Source organism: Muntiacus reevesi, chromosome 20 (assembly GCF_963930625.1).
Source record: "Muntiacus reevesi chromosome 20, mMunRee1.1, whole genome shotgun sequence".
Classification (NCBI taxonomy): domain Eukaryota; kingdom Metazoa; phylum Chordata; class Mammalia; order Artiodactyla; family Cervidae; genus Muntiacus; species Muntiacus reevesi.
The window spans coordinates 32,018,846-32,037,561 of NC_089268.1; the positions used below are offsets into that span (position 1 = coordinate 32,018,846).

General features: G+C 45.2%; 1 protein-coding gene and 3 non-coding genes across 4 annotated transcripts; 1 reads left to right on the plus strand and 3 right to left on the minus strand.

Annotated features, from left to right (window-relative positions):
• Window positions 1-1,837: 1,837 nt before the first annotated feature.
• Window positions 1,838-1,911, minus strand: TRNAT-AGU (transfer RNA threonine (anticodon AGU)). The gene has a single exon. It is a non-coding gene; the product is annotated as a tRNA-Thr (tRNA).
• A 3,066-nt stretch (window positions 1,912-4,977) lies between these two features.
• TRNAI-AAU (transfer RNA isoleucine (anticodon AAU)) lies at window positions 4,978-5,051 on the minus strand. Its single transcript has one exon. It is a non-coding gene; the product is annotated as a tRNA-Ile (tRNA).
• Window positions 5,052-7,054: 2,003 nt separating this feature from the next.
• On the minus strand, window positions 7,055-13,350 carry PRSS16 (serine protease 16). Its single transcript, XM_065912023.1, has 12 exons — window positions 13,281-13,350; window positions 13,044-13,204; window positions 12,092-12,191; window positions 11,821-11,950; window positions 10,126-10,249; window positions 9,800-9,877; window positions 9,668-9,715; window positions 8,923-9,213; window positions 7,964-8,105; window positions 7,466-7,645; window positions 7,241-7,386; window positions 7,055-7,123 (listed from the first exon to the last, which is right to left on the minus strand). The coding sequence occupies exons 1-12, from the start codon at window positions 13,348-13,350 to the stop codon at window positions 7,055-7,057; spliced, it is 1,539 nt and encodes a 512-aa protein (XP_065768095.1).
• A 4,411-nt stretch (window positions 13,351-17,761) lies between these two features.
• On the plus strand, window positions 17,762-17,844 carry TRNAL-UAA (transfer RNA leucine (anticodon UAA)). Its single transcript has one exon. It is a non-coding gene; the product is annotated as a tRNA-Leu (tRNA).
• Window positions 17,845-18,716: the final 872 nt, after the last annotated feature.

The following is an 18,716-nucleotide window of genomic DNA, read 5'->3' on the forward strand; positions in this document are numbered from 1 at the left end:
TCTTTACCGCCTGAGCTAGGAGGAGCAGAGTCCAACCACTTTCCCAAACATCAGGCAGGGTGTCCTCGGGTTCCAAGGGCATTTGATTGCGAGCAACAAGCCGATACTGTCCTGTGCCTTTGATTTCCACCTCTCTTCCTCATCGTTGGAGCCAGAACACATCGCACAGGGTCCTGAAGACCACCGAACTTCCGAGGGCCTAGCTCGTCTGGAGCAGACTGCTGAACCGGGATGGGATGGCCTGTGCTCACTTGACTCTCAGAAAGGAGCGCCAGAAGGAGTAGTGTTTGGGAATTCAAGGGACTGGACTTTGCGCCCGAATATGTCGAGGTGGGAGTCATCAGTCAACTTATTACCCAGCGTCACTCACACTGTCCTGGAACGACTGTGCTTTGAGCGGTCTGAATCTGTTCAACAGATGTCCACCTTGCCTCGCCTTTGTTTTTCTCTTCATTTCATTTGACGTTCCTCACTGTATTTTCCTTCTTCCCATCACTTCCCTCGAGGACCAGGAAGGGGCTCAGCAGAGAAACTGCAGTCTTTCACTAAATTCCATGTGAGAAATTCCTGGTTTCTCTGCATCAGCTCTGCATTGGCATCTTTCACAAATCGCAGCGTTGAAAGCTCCTGCTCTCAGCAAAACGGAAACTAGGATTGGTCACAGCGTTGCAGGAAACGGAGTAGAGAGACAATATTTCCCACTCAGCGAGTTTGGGATTTAGTTTCCCATAATTTGATCAGAAGTTTATTATAAAGCCAGTAAGGAGTAGCCCCACAATGTACCCAGTCCTGACCCTACCAGATGTCCTGAAAACTTATGCAAGCAACTGGTGGCAAAGGGCCCTTTGAGTTATGTGACCAGTGAAGGCACAAAGGCTTTTCAGATCAAAATGTACTTTTTAAACAGCTGAAGTTCATAAAGAAAGAATGCTTTAAAAAGTCAGTTTGCCCACACCTTAAAAAAATAAAAAAAGAATATTATTTTGTGTATTTTGTCATTGACTATTTTATATCCTCTTATAGATATAACCTTAGATCTTCTCCTTCCAAAATTTCCAGTATCGTCAAGAGTCCATTTCACATCGAAAAGAGGAAACAGTTATAACACAACTTGAGTTACACTACCGTAATTTATATCAGAACGTCTTTCCTCTTCTTTTATTTCTTTTGATTTCATTTCATTCAATAAGGACAAGTGAGTAAAAACAATGCTGGATTCATTAGTGATTCGGGAAGACAGCTGCAACATATGAAAGTGCAGAACTTGAAAACACAGCCACTGAATTAGACCAGTCAGTCCCTAGCCTTGCTTCATGAAGTATCATCCATGGAACAGTAGTGTAGAGTCTGAGGTTGCAGAAATGCTGCCTTTCAGGCCCCTGTTGCAGATGCAGTCATTTCAAACCCTCATTATAATGGATCTCACCAGGTCATTCATATGCTCATAAAATTTTGAGAAGCGCGACTGTCAGGCACTAGTAAAGTCGGTGCCAAATCTGGGTGGTGGGAGTTGGCAGGGGAGGGGGGTGGCTGTGGAGGGGGACAGGACAATTCAATGATTCCACGAAGAAAAACAAATGTCTCCATTGTGGTAAAAGTTCTCAGAGGCAAACATAATCAAAGAGATCCCACAAAACCAAGCTGGCAACTTCTGATCTAAAACGCGAAGGAAAGACCAAGAGGCATTTCTAATTCTCATCTCAAGATGTCTAAGAACCACCTTTTTATGGCTACCAGGAGAGAATTCATAGTACTCCGAAGTACTCAGGGGCTTGATGGGAGGTAAACAAATTCCACTGTTTAACTTGTTTTGCTGCATTTAAAACAGTGTTGTCTGAGGCCCCGCTGGGATTTGAACCCAGGATCTCCTGTTTACTAGACAGGCGCTTTCACCAACTAAGCCACAGAGCCAGCTACAGTAGACTGCTGGTTCCTAATATTATTTGAAGGAGGTCTCACTTTCCTGGCTCACCAATGCATTTCTCAAGAACTTGAGATCAACACGACAATCTCAGGACTATTTCCTATTTCTCAAGATTTCTACCAACTCTTTTACCTTCTCTTGTCTGAAATATGCACAGAAGTTTACATGCTGAGCCAAGACAGGAAAAACCTTCTGAACCTCTGAACTCTTGAAATCTATAGCCAAATTGTTTGACTTTTGCCCCTTCCTATGGGAGATACTAATACTTCTCCCTTTCGAATCTGTAAAAGGAAGACGGTGGTGCTCATCAGTCTTGAAACATAACATGAAATGGAGCGCTTGAAAGGGTTTCACCACATCTTTTGCTACGCTCACTGTCAAACAGTAGTATGTTACAAGAGAGGAGTATGCCTGTTCATATTTATTTTAGAGCAATGTGGACGGTAAAGGCATGCAAAAGGGAAAAGGAAGGTAAGAATTCAGCAAATGTAAACATGCAACAATGATGATTGACACAGAAATACAGACAATGAAAACTCTGGTAGACATGTCTGACATTAAAAATGTCATAAAGTTCTTGACTTGTCTGAGTTCCTAAAATAGACACTTAATGCATACATATCAGAGAATAGTCCTCTCCTCTGAGCATGAAGCAGTATGCAATGATACTTTAGAGCTCAGACTCTGATGTCAGACTCCATTGATTCTTTGTTCCAAATCTGTCATTATACTTGTGACTTTGAGAAAATGTAAAACCTCTATTTATTATTTTTATTTACTCAAATCCTGTGAAGAGTGCTGGCAGGTAGTGTAGATGATTTCTAGCCTCAATCCATAAGACTGCTACAAGCCTTCTATATCTAGGCTGCATAGACAATATTGCTTCCACAGGTGCTAGTGAATAGTGTCAGAAAGCTGCCCTATCTCTTTTTTGTTTTTTTCCCAACAACTGTAACTTCTCAAGTACTTCTGTAAAGGTAGGTCACATTTTCCATTTATTTCTATTTGAAGAACTCCTTCATTGCAATCACATACTGCTATAGGATTTAAATTTTTCTGTCCAATGTGATTCACCTCTCCTATTGTATTTTATCAAGTATTTTGTGAATTAATGGGAAAACTAAGTTAGTTAGGAACCACCTGCTGTTAAGCACTTGAGTGCACACACACAAATAAGAATAAAAAGGAAAACAAACCCACCCAACATTAAAGTAACCTTTGATCTGTGACTTCGAAAGAGAAGGGATGAGTAATATAGCCTGGGCAAAGTATGATCTCTGTGAGGACCCCACAAAACAACAGTGAACTGGCCATTGTTCTGTCTGAAAATCTTGGATTTTACCATGGGAACACAGGGCAAGATGGTCTTGCCCTTTATAATGGGCAAGATGTCACAAAGAGCAGTGGTTAAGATGTTTATTGACACAAATGGAAATATTTTAGGGCCAAGCTAGGAAAGAAAGCATTTCAGGTGTTATTTGAAACTTTGTGAGAGAAACACACCGAACTTCCAGTTCAACATACACCATATAGCTCCATTTCAGATGTCTTTTACAGGCTGAAGAAGAATGTCATTTTCTGATTTGCATTTCAGTATGGGAATGGGACTCTAGGAGAATAATCTGTGCATGTACCATCTTGCATAGATCACCATGTAAATGTCTCTGCATGTCCTTCACCAAAAAAGACAACAATCACATTCCTTCAGCTTTTAAGAACTGCCTGTCATGGACCTACTGCCCACGGGCATTTGTCTCAACTCTGATTTAAGTGGTGGGAAACAGACACGCTTCCTATGCGAATTTTGAAACATAGATTTTCATTTTGGAGTATATTTAGAAAAGTTGCAAAAACAATAGAGTTTCTTTATACCCATTTCAGAGTTTCCTTTAATTCGCTTCTCAGGTTACCACGGTACCTTTATTAAAGCCAAAAAACCGACATTGATACTTTAATTATAACAAAACTCATGTATTTGTGTGTGTCACATCTGTTCTTACACTAATGTCTTCCCCCCGACCTATGGGATCCCACATTGCATTCAGCCTCCTCTGGTCTGTGATTGTTTCTTGGTGTAGATTAATTATTTTTATCCAGTATTTTTATGACTATCTTCTGGTATAGGTTTGTCTGATAGTTTTCATGTGAAGGCCTGTGGCTACAGGTTTCTCAATGAGACCACAGAGATGAAGTATTTGTCCCATCACTTCCTGTCAAATGTTACTTGATAGGAGGATAGATTACCGTTAGTGATGCCAACCTTGATCATTTTTAAGGTAGTGTGTGCCGTTTTTCTCCCTTGTGAAGTTTCTTCCTATGTTTTCCTACTTCTTCCTGGATATTTAGTAGCTAGTCAGGTAGGATGGCCCATATTCCAGAAGGGAGAGGTTAAAGCTCCGTCTCCTGGTGGGTGGGGAATTGTGTCCATCCTTAGTTGGAATGCATCAGTAAGAAAAATACATCCCTTCTCCTGTATTCATTGATTTACTTATTTAATCACTAATTTATAACAGTATGGGCTCATGAATACATATTTTATACTTAGTTTGGATCATTATCTCAAACTATAGTTTTTGTTGTTCAAAGTGTTTCAGGTTTGGCCATTGATGGCTCGTTCCATCTCATAAAGAGACAGCTGACAAAACTGTTTCTTCCCTGCTGTGTTTGTATTAATAGAGTTTTTTCACATAGCATTTGAAAAATCTTGTTTCATCTTTTGCTGATCTAGTTAAGACCCAAGTGTGGAAATGCAGAAAGTGTAGATGGTTTCATAGTCTATTTTTGGAGGAAAATAATCCAGTAAGGTCGGTTTTTTTGCTGGAATCAGTTACCCTGTGGGTCAAAATGTGCCAAAGTGATGCTGTATGTCTTGTGGGTCTCCAACTGCTCTCCTTTCATCCTGCAAGTGCGAGTCAAACATGACGAAAGATGTATGATTCCAGTTAAAAGTTCTCAGCGAGAGTTTTATGAATTGGGATATAGCGGTGAACCTAAAAAGGATGAAGCGGCACATTCTGTGCGGAAGTGTAGAAAATAGTAGCCTCCACAAGGGCTTGCCCATACAGGGATCAAACCTGCAACCTTGGCGTTATTAGCACCACGCTCTAACCAACTGAGCTAACCAGCCAGAGACAGTGACACAAAGTCGTGTGTATCCAGTTAAATACGGATACGGCCTCTCCTGGAGCTGGAAAAGGAACACAATGAACCCAAATGACCACAAGCTAATATTCAAAGACAGAAGAAATCACATTCTTCCTCTCCCCCATCGTGGAATTAGGGGGAAACAAAGAGGAATTCTTAGTATTTGGCGTGAATGAGCTCTATTTCCTGAGGACTGAGGTAATCGATATTCTGGAATACCTACCTGAGAGCTAGGCCTGGCACCACGGCCACATTGATAGGGAGGCTCTGAGAATACTTGAGGAGACGAGGTAGCCCAGGACCAAACCCAAAGCCATTAAATAATAAATGGAGAAGTTTGCAAATAAGAGAAGGTGTATCCAACAAAGCAGGAGGAAAATCAAGAGTAAGTGAAGACTGGAGGGTAGACCTCACTCTTTCATCTCTCCTCAGGAATCGAGCACCCATGACTGTCAGACCACGGTGCACACGTTACAAAATGATGGGAGACACTGAGGCTAGACCTCAACATGTGCGGCTCTGGTGCAATAGCAGCGTGTGTTACAGGCTGGCACCTGTGGTATGGGCTAGGACTGACCTCACAGAAGAGATAACAGTGTTATTTCCCAGGGTTTGGAGTCAAGAAAGGCAGGGAGTGACCCCTCACAGAATGGGCTTTATGCCTCTGTTTCCACACTCCTGCCCATCCCTCCCCTCACCCCACTTGTCTTCACTTCCCCTCCACTTCCCAGCTTCCCAGAGGCACTCAGGCCACTTGACTTGCTAACTCCTGGTCCTGGTGAGGGTTGAACCAACCGGTGACCATGGTACTGTTGGCAGTGCTAAGGCAGGCTAAGTGGGCCCCCACGAGACCGGGTCCAATCTCTCAGAACTTGGAGGTGTCCTCAGCAGGAACGCTTGATCAGAACCCTAAATCCCTTGGATTGGAAGCTGGAATTGCCCAAGAGTGACATTTGACGATGGGAAAAGATTGGTGAGTGAAAAAGAGGGAAAACTAAAAGACAGACAGAGAAAGACAAGGATGAGGTGACAAGAAGAGCTGTAGAGACCATGAGGAAGAGCCTAAGAGCAGAAACTGAGCCTGAGGGAGAGAGCAAGATTGAGAAGATAGCAAAGGACAGGGAAAGTCTGAAGGGAGAGAAATAGAGGCAGAGAGAGAGTGAGAAAGAAAGTGACTAAACGGACGCAGAGACCAAAAATGAGAGACAGAAACAGAGCAATGGAGGTAAGTAAGGACAGAGCAAGCAAGAGGGGAGGAAAGTAGAAAGATACTGAATGAGAGACAAGGGCGGAGACAGAGACGCAGAGAAAGAAAGAGAACCAGACTAAGGCACAGGGAGAGACAGAAATGAAGATATTCAGAGAAACAGGACAGAAATGAAGATATTCAGAGAAACAGGAGCAGATTGAGAGACAGTAGAGACAGAGACAGCTTAGGCAGGAAGAGACTGAGGGAGGAGGGTCCAGTGAGAGCAACAGTGAGAAGCAGAGACAGGTCAGGGTCTGAAGTCCAGAGACAGACATGCAGCAAGGCACCCAGCCCACTAGTTGAACAATATTTGAGCCTAAAGCTGATTTGCAAGGGGAGGAGATGAGCATGAAGAGCCATGTTTATATCACATTTGACATTTAAAATAATGATATTCACATTGAGTTGTGGAGAAGGGAACAGCTCCCCACTCCAGTATTTTTGTCTGGAGAATTCCATGGACAGAGGAGCCTGGCAGGCTACAGTCCACAGGGTCCCAAAAAGTCGGACACGGCTTTGTGACTGAACAAAAATGCCAGAACGTTGAGAGTAATCACTATTTATATAACTCTTTGTATCAAGGCACTTTTAATCAGGAGTAGGATGTTTCCAGACTCAGGATGGTTTTATGCAGGACAGGTGCTAAATGTGAATTCCTGGGAGTTCCTCTTTCAGAACAAGCTGCCTTCTCTTCCAGGACTGAAGTGGCCGTACTGGAGTTGGTGTGGGTGTAGGGTTCAGAGAGCACCCCTACCCTGGCTCTCCTTTGCCAGCCCAAGCCAGGTCTGCAGCTGCTGGGAGATTTTCTGTAGAGATGTGGGGAGAATTTGGAAAGTTCAGACTCCAGCACTAGTATAGAGCAGGAACATGCAAATTAGCACGCAAATTATAATGCAAATCACTCCGAGCTTTTTCTGTCTTACCTGTCGTGCAAGGCGGAGGCTAGGGGAGTCTGAGGGTCTCTCAGGTGCCATGTCCAAGCAATGAGAGGCACTCGGTATGAGAACGACTGGCTCAGAGGGTCCCAAAGGCTGTGTTACACTTAGCACATGCCAAGGGTCTGCATCCCCTGGAAAGAAAGGAGAGGATGTTTTGTTGAGCCACAGCCAGAGAGCCACTAAGGAGTCAAGTTCTGACGGCACACTCACCATTAACAAACAACACTCGGGTGGCCCCTGGGGTCTGGCCACCATAATAGGAGTTGGTCTGGGTCACAGCCTGGGCTACAGATGAGGTTGAAAGTCCAAACACCTGTTCACATAACTCAAGCTGGGAAGGCAGAGCTGGGAGCTGGGAGAAAGGGCACCCAGGGACCTCACAGGTGACGTCTGTGGAGAGAGGGATTCATCAGTGTGGAGTATATAGCCAGCCCCCTACCTCTATAATAATCATGTACAGAGCTCTCCTCAGTGACAACGGAGACAGTTCCAGACCCTCTCTTCTGTGAGTTCATGGTCCTGTCAGAGAGGCATTCAGCCCAAGACACTTATGGCCCAGAATGATCAGGGCTGTGATGGAGTAATATCTGGAGTGAGGTTGGGGGTGTCTCAGAGGGAGCATAATGAGCCTGGACCAGCTTAAGATGGCTAGTCTGGGCACAGCAGAGATTGTATGTTTTGGAGGTGAGAGTTGGGCCAGTCACTCACAGTAGCCGAACTCGGTACAAGTTTGGTACAACCACTGCCGGTCACCCACACTGGACACTTGGAGTTCTGTGACCCTCAGCTGTGCCACTGTCTCTGCTCGAGAAATGCTTAAACACTTCTGACCCAGGCTCTGTGTGACAACCTAAAGGACAATACACATACATATATGCAGACATACATTCCTTTCCATCAACCCTCCCCAACCACCTCGCCATCAAGCCAGGGCAGGGCCTGGAGCCATCGGTCCTACAGGTCAAAGGTCAGAAGTCAGAAGAGTGAGTTTCTGAGTTTTCCTGGGGTCACTGGTCAGAGTTGCTGGGGACATAGGTCCCTGTGGGTTAGAAATTAAGCTGCTAGATGACTAGGAACTTCTCACTTGTAAAGTTGATCTTGGGCAAGTGAGATCTCAGTTTCCTCAGTTGTGTGTGGAGACAATAGTAGTGTTTACTTCTTAGAACTATTTTAAGAATTCAGTGAGATAATATATGTGAAGCATACCACACAGCATTTGGTGCAGACATCGATGGAAAAGTGACAGCGGGATTGTAGAGTTTGGGAGTCCGAGGGAGTCCGAGGCTAGGAGCCCCGGTCTCTAGGAGAACTGTGTCCCGAGGACAACTGTGTTCCCTGGACGAATGTTTTTCCTTCATTCTACAAATACTAGTTGAGAGTTTGCTGTGTGCCAGACGCTCTTGAAGGCCCCAGAAAGAAGACAGAACAATGTAGGCAAAATAGTAAGCACAGTCGCTAACATTTGCCTACTGTGCTCCAGGCTCCCTGTTCCCCAGGGCATACTCTCCTACCTCATTTCACCTCCGAGGTCCTTTTGAGATGTAATACCCATTTTACAGATGAGGAAACTAAGGTGCAGAAGGGTTTACGCTTGCCCAAGTTCACACAGCGGAGGTGGAACAGGAATCCTCGCTCTGCTCACTCTCGGCGGCGTTCGGGGTTCTCACCTGCACTGCCCGACGAAGCCCGCGGTAGGGTGCAGAGCCGCTGCAGTTGCCCCGATCCCCGAGGAGGAGCCTGCAGAGCGGTCGCACACTCAGCGGCGCTCCAGCTTGCCCATCGTACTGCACCGCACCTCCCACGAGTGCCTGCAGCGCCCCCAAAAGCTCTGCCTGGTCCTCAGCGCGCTCCAGGGACCCGCACGCTCCCAGGTCCGCGCGCAGCGCTGCCCGAGCCGCCCCGCTCGCGCGCAGCCGCCGCTCCACCTCCGCAAAGGCTGCGGACGCCGCCGCCCGGCACTGCGGAGAGCGAGAGACAGTGTTGGTGAAGACTTGGGTCCGGGGTTCGGCCTTTCCCTTTCCGTGACCCTCATCCTCCCTGGGCTCCCCACTTTCCCACATTCAAATTCATCCAGGAGGCAGTTCAAAGTAGCTTTTGCTCGAGGCCTCTCCCTCTTCCGGCTCCTCCTCCGGGCCGTCCCACCCCAGGCCCCGCCCACACTAATACAACCTCCTGATAGGGTCGTCCGTCCTCAGGCCCCGCCCCCGTATCAGCCCGCCCCAGTTGGGTCCTCCCTTCGTGGTACTCAGACCCATCTTCAGCTCTCGCGTTCTTCCCAAATTCACCCACCTCTCGGGGCTCCCAAGTCTCTGAGACCCCAACACCTTGCAAACTTCACCCGTTTTCTCAAGCCCCCATCCTAAAGGCCTTTTCTCTTCCCCTATGCCCCTCTGACTGGGCCCCAACTCATACCTCCAGGGATCCGCCAATCGCAGTGTTCATTAGGCTTCTAGACACCACCTAAAGTCCGGCCGCGGGAGAATATCAGGTGATCTGCACCAACGAGACCCTCCTCCCCTCAGGCCCACCGCCCGCCATCCTTACGTCATTATACTTGGAGAAATCCAGTATGGCCCGCACCGGAGCGGAAGAGGCGATGGAGGCAAAAAAGAGATGGGGAAACTGAGGAAGGACAAGTTATCAGCCTGAGAGCTGAAGGACTGGGACCCCCTATTTGCCCGCCCCTGTGTCACTCGTTGTGTGATCTCAGGCAAGTCTCTACCTTCTACACCCCGAACTCTTGTGAAGGCAGATTGGGATGGGGGGGGGTGGGGGGAGGAGGGTGTGGAAGGAGGTTTTCCTATTATCTGAGTTAGGGACCTCGCAGTCCAAGTTCCTTTCCCCCAGTCCACCCAGAGGGGTCCCAGGACCTTCAGCCGGGCCCAGGCAGCCAGGGAGCCAGCATAGGAGCCTCCGAAGCAGATCCAGGGGCTGGTGGAGGAGACGTTGAAGAGGCGGGAGAGTGTGAGGCGGGCAGAGGCCACATCCGCCAGCCTAGGGTGAGAGGAGAGGCTGAGTCCGTTTCCATGGTTAGGAATCCCTGAAGATTCACCGATTTACGGCGGGGATCCAGAGACAAGAATGGAGGGAGGCTGGCCAGAAGCTAGGGTTTTTTCTCATGAGGTATTTCTGAGGATTCCCCATACCTACACACTCATTTCTGCACAAGTGCCTAGATCAGAGGAGACTCATTTGGAAAGCTTTCACTCTTCTCTTCCAGACTAGGTGGGAGAAGAAAAATCTTCAAGACAGTTTAGGTGATAATCTAAATTATAGGAGGGATTGGAGACTGTCAAAGAGAGCTACTCCGGAAGAGGAGGGGGCCTAGGCTGGATAGGTTAGGAGTTATTGGTGGAGAGGGAGACACGATAGAAAAAGAGACAGAGATATTGGAATATATCTAACATCCTTTCTTTCTTTTTTTTTTTTCCTTTCCCTTTGGCAGTACCACAAGGCTTCAGGGATTTTAGTTCCCCAATTAGCAGTGATCAAACCCATGACCCTTTCAGTGGAATCGTGAAGCCCTAATCACCTAACCACCAGGGAATACCCTAACATCTTTTTTTTTTTAATCCCAAATGCTTTCTCCCCTCCCTAACCTTTCTGAAACAGTTTGCAGTTAGTGTCATCCTACTGCAGTTGGAAACTAGTTTAGCTTGTGAAAAGATTAAGAGACAAAGAGGGATATACAGACAGCGTGATACAGATGGAGACACACAGAGATGGAGACAAGAGTGAGGCAGAGAAAGTCAGACTGATTACAGACAGACACAGAAAGATAGCAAGCAGAGAAGGGAGAGATATGTCCGGGGAGGGGGGGGAACAATAAAGTAGGTGAAGGGGGGAAGAAAGAGAAGGGATTTGGTAATAGGAGTAGGGTGCACTGAAGGAAGTGAGAGAGGGAGCTAGACACATATCTGGGGGAAGCCCACTCTTTGAAGAAGGCAGAGTTCAAAGGCTCAAGGAAGCGATGTGCCTGCAAGTCTGGAGAAGAGCAAGAACTTCAGTGTACCTGGAGTCCAGTAAGAGGGAGAGAGAGAGGCCAGACAGCTAACTGGGGATCCTCCAAAGCCAGCATAGGAGCTTCCAAAGCAGATCCAGGGGCTGGTGGAGGAGATGTTGGAAAGGTTTTGTCTTTGCTCTGAGTGCGATGAGAGACATGTGAGGGATTTGAACCAGGAGAGAGGTGATTTGGTTTATTGTCTAATGATCACTCTGGCTTCATCTGAAGAATAGACTGATGGGATCAAGGACAGAAACAAGGAGACCAGTGAGGAAGCTGTGTCATCCACGTAAGGGATTCTGGTAGTCTGGACCAGCAGGTCATAGGGTGATAGCAAAAGCTAAGAGTACAGTGGAAGAGGTGGGGAAATAAAGGATAGGGAAGGAGAGAGATGCAGAGACAGAAAAAGAAAGAGTAAAACACTGAAAGACAGAGAAGAAAACATGAGACCAGGGACTCAGAGGTCAACTTTGGGCAGTGGAAGAAGAGACAAAGATGCAGAGAAGCCAAAATACAGGCATCCTCAGTCCCATGACCCCAAACATTCCCTACCCCCACTCACGCATGGCGGCTGGACAAGAAGCGGAGCTGGGCCATGTCCAGTCCCTCAGCAGGTATACTTAGGCCATAAAATCGATGTTCCAGACTTATCACCAGGGCCCCCCAGATTGGGGCCAGATTTGCAGGGTGCCCTGTGAAGAGTCCAAAGGGGATGTATGTGAGTCGGGTGTCAACTCTTGCAAACCTCAGGCTTCACAGCACTTCACGGTATGCAACTCCCCTTCCTTGCCTCCACCAACTTCCCCCTGTCTTTACTCACCCTTGCTTCTTACCTCTCATCACTGAGCCAGGTCCAAGGCTGCCTTCACCCCCCAGATGCAGGAATACAGGTCCATTCTGGCTGGTCCAGTGTTGGTCATTTACCCAGTACCGCTAAGAGGTGGGATGGGGAAGAAGAAATGGAATTGTGAGAGTTCTGACCTACTCTTTATTCCCTGTTCATTCTGGTCTCTTTCCCTAACGGATCTTTTTAATCTGACATTGACTTGTTTATTTACATGTTCATTTCTCTCCTGTTTGTCTCCTCATCTAGAATGTAATATCTACAAGGGCAGATATTTTTGTCAGCTCTTTCACTCTGATAACTCCAGGGTCAAGAATAGTGGCTAGCAAGTGGTAGGCACTTGCTCTATATTGAGATAACTATTGTAGAATAATTGATGAATGCAGGTGGATTAGGAATAAGGTCTATGTGGGATGACCTTTGGAGACTGTGGGGAGAGGAAGTGTAAAAGAGTAGATATAAAAGTGGTAAATCTGTTCATTCAATATATATCTTCAAGTGCCTATTGTGAGCCAGTTCTGGTTCCAAAGCTGGTCCAGATTTTTGCTCCCTACTGAGACTTGGTGGTGGGTTTGGTGATTAATCTGAAGGACAGGGAGAAGGGGGGTGGTAGTTGAGGAGCAATGAGGGAGTGAGAGTGAATGACAGGGAAAAGGAAAGACTGAAGGATAGGATCCGAGGAACAAAAAAAGTGGGAGGCTAAAGAAAGGAAGGGGAGACTAGGGGATAGAGGGCAAATTTAAGAAACAGAGGAGCTAGACTAAAGGGCCATAGGGATACTGACAGCAGATATCAGGTGAGGCTGATGGGGAGAGGGATGAGGTGACAGAGGTGTAGAGATAGGAATAGAAAGCAGAGAGTGAGGGGTGGAGTAGGGTGGGCTCAGTAGGGACTGAGAAGGGAGTAGGGTGGACAGCGGATCTCCACTCTCCTGGCCTTACCTGCAGGAAGGAGCGTCTGTCAGAGGCATTGAAAGGGTCCAGTGGCTGCTCCAACCACCCCTCTTTTGGGAGGGTCACAGAATCTGGGCCCAGCCCCAGGCCCAGGGCTGAGCTCTCCTGAAACCTCAGGATGTGCTCACCAAGGCGCCGAAGGAGGGAAGCTGTGGGACGTGGAGGGGAAAGAGTCAGGCCAGGGCCCCTTGGGGAGGCCCTGCCTGACTCTCAGGATCCTCCTACCTGGAGCTGAGGATGCCCAGAGGGAAACCAGGAGCAGAGGGCCCAGCCATGGCACAGGCCCGATGGCCATGCTGTCCAGTCCTTTGCGGGAGGGCTCTAGGGGCTGTGTTCCCTCCACTCACGCAAGACTTCCTCTGTTGTCCCCAGGGCTGGCCTTTCAATTTATAGTCTTTGATCAGGAGCTCAGGTATGTTTACAGACTCTTGTCCTGGAACAGGTCAAGCTTCTGTTGGAACCATTCAAGCAAGGCAGCAACGCCAGAGTCTGTATATAGAGACCTGCAGCTGTGGCCCCTGGATATCCAATTCTCTCTCTGCTCTTGATTTTCTCCTCTCTTGTCCCTTGATCTCCCTTCCCTCTGGCCCTCAGTCTCCATGCCTGTGTCTCACTCTCCCCTCTCCTTCAGGGGCCATCTCTTTCTACCTCAGGAGCCCGTCTTTCCCCTCCCCTCTCTCTGCCCTCCAGCATACTTTCAGTCCCCCTCATTTGCCCCAATACTCAGTCTATTCTTCTCTTTGTTCCTCAATTCTCTTTCCATCTTCTCTCTACTTCAGTCTCTCTCTTTCCTCTCTCTCTCTCTTTCAGTCTCGGCATGTCTATTTTCCAGTCTCCCCTTTTTTTCCTGCTCCCCATCAATCTCACCCCCACCCTCTGACCCACAATCTCACCATTTTCCTTAGATCCCTTATAGCACTTTGAATATTTCTGCAGCAGCAGAATATTACTCCTGCCTCAGAATGCTTGCCCCTGCTCCTCTCACTCTCTGGATTCCTATTTCTCCATAAATCTTCATGGCTTCCTCCCTCACCTCAGTCAGACTGCTATTCAGAGTCCAGAAAGGATCTTCCATGGTCATCTCTTTAAAAATTGTCAAACCTGAGCTCGCCAGCCCCAAGGAACATCACAGTTACCTAGGGAGCCTGTTACACATGCAGCTTCCTGGCCCTACTCCAGAGATTCTGATCCAGTGCGCCTGGGTAGGAGCTGAGGATGCTGCATGCCTACAAAGTTTGCTTGTAGTAATTTTCTGGCAAACAGGATCAGGAATCGGGCAGGAAGCCCAGGGCAACAGTAGGGTCCCCATAAGAAAATAGAGGTGAAGATGAAACAGCCGTCTTTGGCAATAACGAGGAAGCAGGTTTAAAAATCCTCCTCTGAACATCTTGGCCAAAGAGAGACAGAAAAACAAAGAAGTGGGAGGCGCTTAGTTGAAGCATCTACATCCACAGAGGCTATAGCAGGGAGGCAGGACAGCTTCGAGCTCCGAAGTCAGTGGAAGGCCCTGGGGAAGTATCCTGGACCTGCCACTTTCTAGTTCAGTGACCCTGAGGAGGTTTTGTCACCTTTTAAAGGCTGTTTCTACATGGTGCCAACCGCCATTCTCTGCTTTTTCCTACTCATGTCTTTGGCTCAAAGCACTGCCCTAATCCAAAGCTGAAATGAAGAAAACACTTCCATGTACATGAGTATGGAAAAGAAAAAAAAAAAAAAAAAAAAAAAACCTCAAGAATAAATCAACCAAGGACGTTTAGGACATGTGCCCTGAAAACAACAGAACATTGAAATTAAAGAAGATTTAAGTAAATGGAAAGTTATCCTGTGTTCATGAGTTGGAATATCTTAAAATGTTAAGAAGGTGTTAATAAAATGGTTCAAATGGGGGGAAAAAAAAGGTCAAACCACTAAATCTCCTCTATTCTTTACTCTTCTTCATAGCAATGGATCATTATCAGAAGTATAAATATTTTCTTTATATAGTTCTTCATCTGTCTCCCAGATGAGAATAGTAAGCTCCACAGGGCCAGGGATTTTTCATCTCCTTTGTCCATTGCTCAATGCCTGGTTCTTACAAGAGTGTACACAGTGGGCAATCAATAAATGTTTGTTAAGTGAATGAAAAATCCATCAACCAATGTTGATGGGGTTCTGCTCTAAAAAATTATCTACAATCCAACTACTTCTCTCCACCTCCAGTGCTATCACCTTCTTCTAGCCACCAGCATCTCTGACTTGGACTATCACAGAAGTCACTTAGCTTTACTTCTATTTTCAAAGCAGACATATTTTACTTCTGGACAATTCACTCTTTTCTTTAGTGATTAAAGCAAAGTATACCAGATATTTTTGATCAGCCACAAGACAGGCTGTTCTAGTTAACATAAAGTTCACACAAAGTCATGTATAAGTCAGCATACCATTCCTCAGTATGTGAGGTGACATCCTTTTCCTTGTTAGGTATCAGGGCAATGCTTGTCTTGTAAAATGTGTTTGGAAGAATAAGTGCAGAATAATTTTGCTGCAGTCACCTAACAAATTGGAGATAGCCTCACAGACATCAAATTGGGAATGAATGTTGACTTCATTTGTTCTTCAGCAGTGACATTACCTTCCTTCCCCTCCACCCCTGCCCCCAGCAAACACAGTCCCAGCAAAAAATGAAATTTCAGCATTTCAGATTTGGCAAAGGGGCATTTTCACCACTCACTGCTTGAAATCCAAAGCCTACATTCATTTAAGGAGTGGGTAGTGCTGGTAAGGCACCATGCCTTTGAAAGAGCTGATGACTGGTATTTTCTGAGAGGGGGCTTAGGGTAGACTTTCAGAGGGTCAGTGGGTTGACATATTCTGTGGAAGCATGGTTCTTCTGGAGAGACTCTTGTTTGGATGGCACCCAAAGGGATGTTTACTGAAGTGGGTGCATCCCTGGCTGGCTCATTTCAGAAAGCAGGGTTTGACAGTGATTGGTTGTGCAAATGTTCACAAAATGATTATCATGGATAGATCAATTGGTTTAAATTCAGGTCTGGTGGCTACTTGTTACCACTGCTACAGAACAGTCTTTTCCTAAGTTTGTGATTAGTATGTGTTCTCAACATTTTACTTTGGCATAAGGCAAACATTATTTGTTTGTTTAAACATCCAAGTAATGTATAATAAAAATACTGATTTTATTATTGATGACCTTTCATTGATTTAGGCCTTGAGGGAATTATACTAAGTGAAATAATGAGACAGAAAAAGACAAATCCTGTATGCTCTTACTTACATTTGGAATCCAAAAAACAAAATAAATCAAAATCGAGTTCTTAGACACAGAGAGCAGATTGATGATTGAGAGGGGAATGGAGGATGGGTTAAAAGAATGAAAGGGGTCAGAACGTACAAATTTCCAGTTATAAAAGAAATGTTATGGAGATGTAAGGTACACCATGGTAGTATAGTTATTAATAATAATACTATATTGAATATTTGGAAGTCGTTAGGAGAGTAGACCCTAAAAGTTTTCATCGCAAGAAAAAAAATATATAAGATGTATATAAAATGGATGTTAACTAGACCTACTGTGTTTCATTAGTTTTTTCCAAGAAGCATTATAAGAATTTGCTTTTTCTCTTTAAAGCTTTGTCTCCGATCTCAAGGGTGTAAAATTATTCATAATGTTCCAGGGACTAGCAAGTCTAATTAATTTCCAGGTCTCCTACATTTCAAGAGGATTCTTTTTTTTTTTTTTTTTTTAACTACTTTAGGTAAATTTAATGACTGTAAAATCTGTTCACAAAGCAGCAAAGAAATGCATTTTCCATTTCATAGAAAGTTGTTTCACCACTTGAGGCTTGGCTTCAAAGCTTCATCTTTCATTAGTGACCAGTCATATTTCTCCTGCTGCCAGAAAGGACTGATGCCAACCACTCAGGTCAGCAATATGGTGCAGGAGTGGTGGTCAGAGTGGTCAGAGTGGTGCAGGAGGATTCTTTACCATCTGAGCCACCAGGGAAGCCTAATCAATTTTTTAAATTAATTCATTTATTTTAATTGGAGGCTAATTACTTTACAGTATTGTAGTGGTTTTGCCATACATTGACATGAATCAGCCTTGGGTGTACATGTGTCCCCCATCCTGAACTCCCCTCCCACCTCCCTCCCCATCCCATCCCTCAGGGTTGTCCCAGTGCCCTGTTTCATGTTTTAAACTTGGACTGATGATCTACTTCACATATGGTAATATACATGCTTCAATGCTATTCTCTCAAATCATCCCACCCTTGCTTCTCCCACAGAGTCCAAAAGTCTGTTCTTTTTATCTGTGTCTCTTTTGCTGTCTCACATATAGGGCCATCATTACTATCTTTCTAAATTCCATATATACTGCTGGGCATACACACTGAGGAAACTAGATCTGAAAGAGACACATGTACCCCAATGTTCATCACAGCACTGTTTACAATAGCCAGGACATGGAAGCAACCTAGATGACCATTGGCAGATGAATGGATAAGAAAGCTGGGGTACATATACACAATGGAAAAGAAGGAGTTTGAATCAGTTCTAATGATGTGGATGAAACTGGAGCCTATTATATAGAGTGAAGTAAGTCATAAAGAAAAACACCAGTACAGTATATTAACGCATATATATGGAATTTAGAAAGCCTAATTAATTTTAACCCAGTAATATTTGACTTGTAGATGTCAGTGCTCATGATCGGGATGGCCGAGTGGTTAAGGCGTTGGACTTAAGATCCAATAGACATTTGTCTGCGTGGGTTCGAACCCCACTCCCGGTAGAATTGGTTTTGTTGATGCCAAGTCATGTCCAACTCTTTTGCGACTCCGGGGACTGTTGCCTGCCAGGCTCCTCTGTCTATGGGATTTTTCCAATCGAGAGTTCTGGTGTGAGTAGCCATTCCTTCTGTAGGGGATCTTCCTGACTCAGGGATCCAGTTACTTTAGCAACTATCTTATCTGGAAATGATAGTTTCTTGTGCAAAGTTGGGTAATAGTCCAGCATATAGTTGACTCTGAACTCTTTTTATCCAATCTGACAGGCTCTGCCTATAATTGGGGAATTTAGGGAATTTAGATATAATGTAAATGATATACTTGTATTTTAAAATACACTGTCTTATTAGTCGCTTTCTATGTTGTCCTTTCTTTTATCTCTTTCTTCCTGTCTTTAAAATATATGAATATCTTATATGATTTGATTATATCTAGAGTGTTGCCTTATCATTTGTATGTCTTAAAAAAAATAAACCTAGGGTTTTCTATATACAGCTACAATCATTCCAAATCTACCTTCAAATTGTACTATGCTGTTTCCTTTACAATGTAAGAAGCTTGCAATAATATACTTCCTCCTATATTGCATCATTGCTGCCACAGATTTTGTTTTCAGGTATGCTATAATTGTACAATATTCCACTACTATTTTTGCTTAATGCAGTCAGTCATTTTTAGAGTGTTTAAAATTGGGGAAAATATTCCTTATATGTACCTCTATTGTATTCATTTCTGTGTATATTCATTGCTTTGTAGTCTTTCTTCCTGAGACCAGCTTATAACATCTCCTGTTTTGCAGGTCTGATTAATGCACTTCAGTTTTTGTTTGTCAGGAAGGACTTTTATTTCCTATTCAGCTTTGGAAAATATTTTTTGC

Coding starts and splice junctions, on each gene's coding strand:
- PRSS16 (XM_065912023.1), bottom strand. CDS start 13,350: ATGGCCATCGGGCCTGTGCCATGGCTGGGCCCTCTGCTCCTGGTTTCC. Junction 9,878..10,125: donor CTGCCTGGGCCCGGCTGAAG/GTCCTGGGACCC, acceptor GTCCTTCCTCAG/TTTCCCCATCTCTTTTTTGC. Junction 8,106..8,922: donor GGCTTCGTCGGGCAGTGCAG/GTGAGAACCCCG, acceptor ATTGTCCTTTAG/GTTGTCACACAGAGCCTGGG.